General features: G+C 35.7%; 1 protein-coding gene across 1 annotated transcript; it reads left to right on the top strand.

Moving 5' to 3' along the window:
* The first annotated feature begins 1,019 nt into the window (after positions 1-1,019).
* Positions 1,020-6,679, top strand: LOC136711707 (cytohesin-interacting protein). The gene is made up of 8 exons (XM_066688132.1): positions 1,020-1,424; positions 2,066-2,115; positions 2,307-2,361; positions 2,520-2,622; positions 2,758-2,851; positions 4,330-4,396; positions 4,606-4,672; positions 5,117-6,679. Exons 1-8 carry the CDS (start codon positions 1,254-1,256, stop codon positions 5,614-5,616), a joined length of 1,107 nt encoding a protein of 368 aa, XP_066544229.1. The 5' UTR covers positions 1,020-1,253; the 3' UTR covers positions 5,617-6,679.
* Positions 6,680-8,466: the final 1,787 nt, after the last annotated feature.

Genomic DNA, 8,466 nt, shown 5'->3' with positions numbered 1-8,466 from the left:
GGCATTGATAGGGCCATTATTCATAACTATTGGTGCAATAGGTATTCGGTCAATCAGAGATGAATAAAAAAAAAAAAGTTTTAACTTATTTTTCCCCCATCCTAATTGGCAATCTGCAATAACTATGCAGCTGCAGCCCCACACTAACAATCTGCTTCATCTGTGGACAAGGCCTACAAGCAATTTAAATGTTGATCCACTCCCCCATTTCATCCCTTTTCACGGTTGATGTGTATTTTTACAACTTGGTTTTTGTGGAAAATACTTGAATAAGCAAAGTATTCAGAGGAATTAAGGGCTTCAGACTAGCTCAGTTTGAACAAGGTCAATGGGACAGAAATGTATTAAGCTTAGCAGACTGGCTACACCTTAATTTCTTAATTGCTAGAAGTTCAGTTCAGGGAACAATGCAGTTTCCAACTATGGTAAGATGTAGGGAAATCTCTTTCTTAAACCTCATTAAAGTACTTTTCAATACTGCAGTGTTACCAAGGATGAATACTAAAATACACAGAAAGCTTAAACACAATGAGTTTGTCAAGTTGGGATTTTCCTTTATTGTTGGTCAGTAAAGGAAGTAAGCAAGAGTTTCTCAAATACCTATATTCCATAACATTTTTAAAAATGTGTTTGATATTATTTTCAAGATAACTACATCTAGTTTAAAAATAGGAAATGAACTCGACACTCCTACTACCACAGATGTATATTTATTCTTGACAACTGACCTCTGGTTGGCTTGTGGGCAGAACAAGACCGTTTTGGTGTTGCTCTCTCAGTGACCCATACACTTTGGTTTGCATTGTCACAATCCCCAACAAAAGCTTGTCTGTGTTATCTTTCAGCAGACAGATGAACTTTCAGACAGTTATGCTGAACTGAAAGATTCTTGTCTATCCCTTTTAGTGAAGAAATTAGAAATGGAGGAAACAGGTGGTAATTAACGGGTGGCCCACAACACATATATTTCTCACGCATTTCTGCTTTCTGACAGACCATAAACCAAATCGCAGAGCTGTACAAAGACAAGGCAGTTTTGGAAAAAGAAACCTGAGCAGATTCCTTCTCCTGCCAAGTCAGATGAAAACTTCACATAAAAGATTAAAAAAACTAGGCAAGCCCCGGTGATATGCATAAGTAGGTTCACAACAATCACATGGTTTGGATTTCCGTTTGTGACACATTTTCTCTGCATGCAGAGCTGGGCAGGGCTTTACAAGTTGTGCACCACTCTCCAGTAATGGTGTAATGAGATGCATGTAATAACTGCAAAAATGAATTTCAGAAAACTGATCAAACAAAACAGCAATGAAAATTACATATTAGAAAACAAGCTAAGGAATAATACTTCAGTCAATGGTGAAAGCAAACATTTTCAGAATGTTGTAGCAACGCTTGGGACATTGCCGAGGGGACACAAACAGGTGAGTTTGAAATCTCCAGATCTACATATAAGAGTTTTTGTTGTTGACAGTTTATATAGCATGTTTAGATGTAGTTTAACAGTGAAATGCATGCAAAATATCAGAATTTCATATTTTCACCTGCAAAATGTGCATTTGCCAACATAGTCTGAATGTAATAGACAAATGGATGAAAGTTTCTGATAACAGGATATGTTTCCGTTATTGTTATTGAAGAACCTGCTTTGTTTTCAAGTAATCTACAAAAAAGCGTTTTGTTAGAAATAATCAAATTGAATATAGTTTCTTGGTAAGATCATAATTGTGTAAAGGACACACTTCTCACATGCATAAAATTTGATATGTTCTGTTAAGACTGCAGGATGTAAAGCTCTCTGGTTTACAGATGTATATTTAAATTAGATTTACTAATTGTTGCAATGGAAATTTGTATAGATGGTGCAGAAAAGTGATTGATGTAAAAAATGCATAGATTTATTTTATTTTATTCGAAAATGTATTTCATATTATCGTTTTTAAATGATAAATTTCTTATACAAATGCTCAGAACAAAGACATATTTTTTGCTAACACATAAAAATGATAAAAATGTACCACACTTATTATTTCATTTTCACGAAAATGAACCCTTTCCCTTTAAGGTTACTCGGTCCCGTTCCAACTCTTTGGTGGATTACACCGACTCCCAGAGGTAAATTATTATCATCATCATCATCATCAACATTACCCTTTTGCTGAACTTATGAACAGTTTATCAACTTAACTAAGCAGCACAATGTAATTAGGAGTACTGGTAGCTGAAAGATTGTAGATGTCATCTTGCATGAGAAATTATAAATTGCAGAGAAATTGATTGCCTTTTATTTCTTGTCTATTGCCCAGGACTACCATCGTGCTTGAAAAGCAAGACAATGAAACATTTGGATTTGAAATTCAGGTAAGCCGGTTATATCTTTCTCTGTGATTTTACAGGTAATTAGTATTCTATCTGATATAATAATAATAATAATAATAATAATAATAATAATAATAATGAAAACATAAAAGAACTATAATTTTGCAGTTGAAGTCATGTTTGTTTTTGTATTTCTTCAGACTTATGGTTTGCAGCACAAGACCACCAATATGCTGGAGATGTGCACCTTCGTGTGCAAAGTGCAGCCTGAGAGTCCAGCTGAGAGTGCAGGTCTAACCACTGGTAAGCCATCTTTTTCCATTTCCCCTCCATTTGCGGAGGTGTCCGTTAACTTTCTCGTACAGCCAGCTGCCCACACACACGTGCAGATTCTCATGGTTTTCACAGTTAACCCTGCCCTCCCTCCCTCTCTGTCAGGTGACATTATCGTTATGGTCAATGGCATCAGCACCGAGGGCTTCAGTCACCAGCAAATTGTTGACCAAGTTAAAGCATCTTCTAATTGTTTAAGGTGAGTACTTCTGGTATAATCCCAAAACAGCTAATCAAATGATCCCTGTGTCTAATAAAGGCAGACGTGATAATTCTTCCCTTCTCACCCCAAATTTCCCTTTTTTGATACTACAGTATTTAAAAATGTACTTATATATAATATCATATATTATGGTTAAAATCATATTGTATATATTGTTTGCTGGGTCTGTAAGGCTAGGCTGTATACATTGTGTGTCGTGGCAGATTCAGCAGATGAGATGACAGTTCATTGGACTCTTGAGCACCATTTATGAGCAGCAGTTCAGTAATATAAGCCTTGACTATGAAATCTGAACACTTTGACTGGGTGTGCTCAATCTTAAAACATGAAAAGAAGCCTGGTGACTTCATAGAGTCAACATAAAGATTCTGACTTGTTAAATCCACAATAGGTTACCACATCTTATGGGGGAAAGTATACATTTACATGTTAATGAATCTTTAAAGTTGCCTACAGTGTGAAACTCAACTCTAACTCTGAGCTGATGGCAGGTTTTTCATTTAAACATGTTATACTGAATTACCTTTTTTGTATTTTTTTGGCCCTGTGTTTTGCATAACTGAAATATAGTTTAAAAAAACAAGTTAAAGTTAAAACAAGTTAAAACAGTGCCTTGCAAAAGTATTTAGACAGCTTTCACATTTTGTTGCTTTAAATCTTGCAGTCATGACACTCTGAAATAGGAACGAATGTGTTATATGCGCAAACGGATCCACACATTCAAAGCAAAAACAAAAAGATTGTAAATAGATACTTAATATGGAAAAATCATGATTGCATAAGTATTTAAACTGGAAAGCTTGTTAGGATTTATTGGGAATGGATGGAGCAAATACAGACAAATACTAGAGGAAAATCTTTTTCAGTCTTCAGAATTAAAACCTGGGCAACAATTCACCTTTCAGCAGGACAATGATCCAAGGCACAAGGCCAAATCTACAATGGAGTGACTTAAGAAAGTGAAACTCCTTGAGTGGCCCAGTCAAAGTCCTGACTTGAATCCTATGGAGAATCTGTGGAAAGACTTGAAAACCATAAGCAATCCCCAAGCAAAGAATGGGCAGACCCCAAAAGACTTGCGGCTGTAATTGCTGTCAAAGGTGCTTCCCCTAAATATTGAGTTGATAGGTCTGAATACTTACGTAATCGACATTTCTTTTCTCATTTGTTCTTGCTGACATTTACTGTAACTTACCTTACCTTTAGACATTTATAATATGAGCATTCAAACTTTCAAAAAAGTGTATGCATTTTGTAATTTCACAAACTGGGACACCATAGGAAAGATTTGAATGATTTTGCAAGGCACTGTATATAATCGTTATAACAACATTGACATCCACTCTGAGTTTTTACTATGTAAGTTATGTAGCATGGCCAGTGTGATAATTGTGATTAATTTTTAGTTTTCGATCCACCACCTATTAATTCACATCAATCTCCTTTCTTTTCAGGTTGGAGACTGTCAGTGGAACTGCTGTGAAAAGGATTGAGCTGGAAACAAAGCTAAAGTATCTTAAGGTGCGTCTCTTTTTCAGTTTATGTTCATGTGAATGAAAGAGTATTTCTAGTTGTAACAGAAGGTGAACTGTAATAACATTGTAGTTACTTAATTAATTTCCTGTTCAGCAGCTTTTCTGAGAAATGAGAAGGAGGTGACACAATATTTTAAATACTGCTGGGCTTTCACATTAAGAAATATAATAATGGACAAATCTTGTTTCCCACAGCAAACCTTAAGAGAGAGATGGGTGGAGATGCACACTCTTCTATTACAGGAACAACGACTTTCTGGGGGTAAGGGTTTTTTCCACTTCTGAAACCACAGTACATCCTTTCTTCATTATATCTCGTTTGAGAAAAAAAACTACGTGCTAATGTTGCAAGCACATTTTTTTTGCAAACATTTAAGTGTCATATCCGTTCTTATGGATAGCTGACATATAAATAGCAAATAACGACAAATTGCTGAAGTAAATTATGGGACAGCAACTAAAGTGAGAATAATATGTGATCAGTACTGAGCATCATGTTTGAAAGGATGTAGTTTAACACTAGAAACTGATAGAAATCTGTTTAGTAACCTGACCTTTTGGGTGCAAGCATTTTGTGTGTGTGTGTGTGTGTGTGTGTGTGTGTGTGTTTCATAATTATTCAAAAGGTTAATAAAGCATACTCAGGTCAACAGTCAAGAATTGACCTCATTACCAAACTGACTGTTCAATTCTTTAAAATCTCCAGGCAATCTGAATGAATGCAGCCGCCACAGCTCCCTGGACTCCCCCATGTCTCCTGTTTCTCCCACAAGCTCCGAGGGCCCCGTATTCTCACCTGCGCTTCGGAGCAAACACAGGTTCTCCAGCGACAGCAGCTGCAAGAGCCAGCTGAGCATTATGACAGAGAACAGCGAGGACAGCCTCTGTCCAGTGTGCGTGTTTGAGGACTGCGGCTACATGAGTCCCTGTCGAAGGGCCAGTGTGGACGACAATTGCTTCTTTCCGAGGGACATTTACAATTCGGGGTCAAAGGCCTCAGTGAGCAGGAACAGGAGCATCAGCCTGGCCAGCAGCAATGGGCCTCTGTCGCCCTCCTGGGACACGACGGGGGTCTCCTCAATTTTTGGGACACTTCCGAGAAAAATAGGGAAGCGGGGAAGTGTCAGGAAACTCATGAAATTCATTCCGGGTCTAACCCGCCCGGTGGTGGAGGAGGAGAGCCATTTACCAAACCAGAATGTTTAATTTTTTTTACTACTCATTTTTATTATAATTATAATTATTTTGCTGTACTACAGAATAGAAGCACACGAGCATTATTAATAACTAGCATTAACAGGACAAATCTGGGGTAGCATATGCAGATACGGCCTATGCTGTCATAGCAGAAGTGTAGTTGTATGGGTTAGAAAGAGGGCAGCCCGCAAAAAAAACACAATCCAAATATGTCTGTACGTCTTGTCTCATTAAACAAAGACCACTGGGCAGTGTTTGAGAGAAGAAGAGGGACACACATAATGCCAAATGTGGGCAAACAAGCTCCACTCTAGCATTTCCTGTGAAAGTCTCAGTAGGTTTTAATAACTGTTTTTGAACTAGGGATTGATAACAGTGCTTTATTTTTTAACCCATGGGAACAAACCTCCAAAGAGAGACCTGTACAGTTAACAGAAGAGGAAATGTATCTATAAATTCATATTTGTGCTGTATATGATGTCTTTTGAACTGCTGTGTTTAGCTATTGAGTGACCAAATGATATTTTTGCATAATCTAGGTATATTGCTTGTACATTTAGGTAAAAGCAAAAACAGAACTGTTTGATTCTCAGACACATTTACAGCAAGCATATTCAATATCATATGAATTTATTTACCATCACTGCTCAATGTTATCAGTATTTTTAATTAGGAACAGAGTAGTTGTCAAGCACAGAGTTACGTGGCACGACCCCTGTAAAGTAATGACGCATATCACCTCTTTTTAATTACTGCAAAAACTGTTGAGATGTAGCACAGGTCTTACTGCTGTGATGTTAGTATCACCACAAAAAAGTATCAAGCACTGAAACACGCTGCGTGTGAAGTGATCAAAAACAGGATGTGGGTGTCCAAGGTGCAAAGTGCTTCACTATTTTTTGTTTCCTGCATGTCTTCCTAAGTCTGTGATGCTTCTTTGAATGTTCACATATACAACAATGAATTTTGTAAAGGTATATTTCTTTGTAATTGTATAGTTTTGTCTGATTAAAGAATGTTTTATATTTTTTAAATGCCTATAAAGAGACCAATAAATGTGCAATTAAATGTGCTTGGTATCATGAATTTAATATCAGTTGGTCTTAGCCTCTAAAACCCTACACTTTACAACTTATATTTGTGCTGCATATCTATGACATATATATTTTGTAATCATAAATACACCATGTACAGTAATTTATTTCATACAGATAACACTAAAGTGATTTGATTGACAGACATAAAACTAATCGAAAAGGTACTTTTACATGTGCAGTGCATTTTGAATAATTAGATGTATTTTACATTTAAGCTTAGTGACAATAATGTCTTTCAGCAATACACAAATACTGTAAGTTGGAATAGCATTCATGAAATGGTGCACATTGACTTGTGAATGGAAATACTCTAGTACAAGGTTTATATGGTTAAGAAGATAACAGTTTAATGAGTGAATTAGAAACCTGGAGGAAAACAGGAAATGTTAACGGTTTATGCACAGTAGCATATTTGTGTGTGTGTGTGTTTTCTTTGCAAAGCATAAATACCTAGCAACATTTTGAAAAGTCTTATGCTACCTTGTTAAGGGGATTTACAATCTTAATAGTTAACATTTTAATTAAATGAATGACCAAGCACTATTCTTAATCATTCATATTATTTCCTTTTTGATATGCATAGCACTGCAACACAAAGTAGAATTCCCCAGACCTACATATGTATTAGTTTATATATCTTATTGACTAAACAAAATAGACTGCAAAGCAGTGACATTTTATATATTTTACTTTAAAATAGTTAGTTTTTCTTCATCTTTGTACTGCATGAACATGGATTTGCTGCATTTCTATGATCTCATTGATAGTGGGATTAAAACATGTCTGTTTTTTCAAATAGCAGCATTTTGATCTTCTGTCCTGTTGGATTTCCGCCGCAGAGTGTGGTGATGGGATTGATCCTTAAACTATCCAGTGCCAGAAAATCTCAAGAGAGGTATTTCATTTGTCATTTAAATAGTTTGCAAGTACAGCATGTTACCCTCGAGCTACAGACACATCCAGTTACAGTATGTTGCTGGTTTTATCATTAATACTTTTAAGCAGAAAGACACTACATGCCTTGTAAGAGTCAAAAGCATGGAGTGCATTATTTAGTTACGTACTTGTTTATTAGTGATTTTTGTATTTTGTAATGGATACAGTTTATGTATAGAATGATTTAATACTATTATATACTATTATTAATACTATGTATTACTATTTAGAGAAAGAGAGGTCAGATTATTTAAGAAAAGCAGATCATTGACAATCAATTCCATCAAGTTACATAACAACCCTTTAATGGAACGTAAAGTAAGACGGCTAAGGCAGGGTCAACATAAACATTTGCCTGTTTGTCAATTTGTAGCAAAAGCAAATAATTCCCCAATTATTTTTTTGAATGTTTAATTATCTTTTACATGAAATGCCACACAAGGAAACTAAAAAGCACTGCCTTTTTAATGAAATGCTGTACAATATTTGTATTGAGACTATGTCGATCAGTGTAAGACTTATGCAGTGAGTACAATTATGTACAATTATATTATGCAATAGACCTAGGGTTGACACTGGTTATAGGTTTTTAAAGTGATCCTTCTTTACGTGGTGTCAGAAGCTGCACTACTTTGTCACCTACTCCTACTGTCACAGTATTACAAATATGATATTGCTTCACTGTTCATTGGCTGCACCATTTATTATGTATGTATGTATGTACGTTTCTTAAAAGAAAGCTGATTTAAATTATTTTTTGAGGTTGAAGCTTTTGATCAATTTTTTTTTTCTTTAATATTAGCAGTAGAAAAGCAAATCATATATC

The sequence above is a fragment of the Amia ocellicauda genome, chromosome 16 (genome assembly GCF_036373705.1).
Source record: "Amia ocellicauda isolate fAmiCal2 chromosome 16, fAmiCal2.hap1, whole genome shotgun sequence".
NCBI lineage: Eukaryota > Metazoa > Chordata > Actinopteri > Amiiformes > Amiidae > Amia > Amia ocellicauda.
Note: the sequence above shows the minus strand (reverse complement) of the source record. Positions and strands in the feature narration are given on the sequence as shown.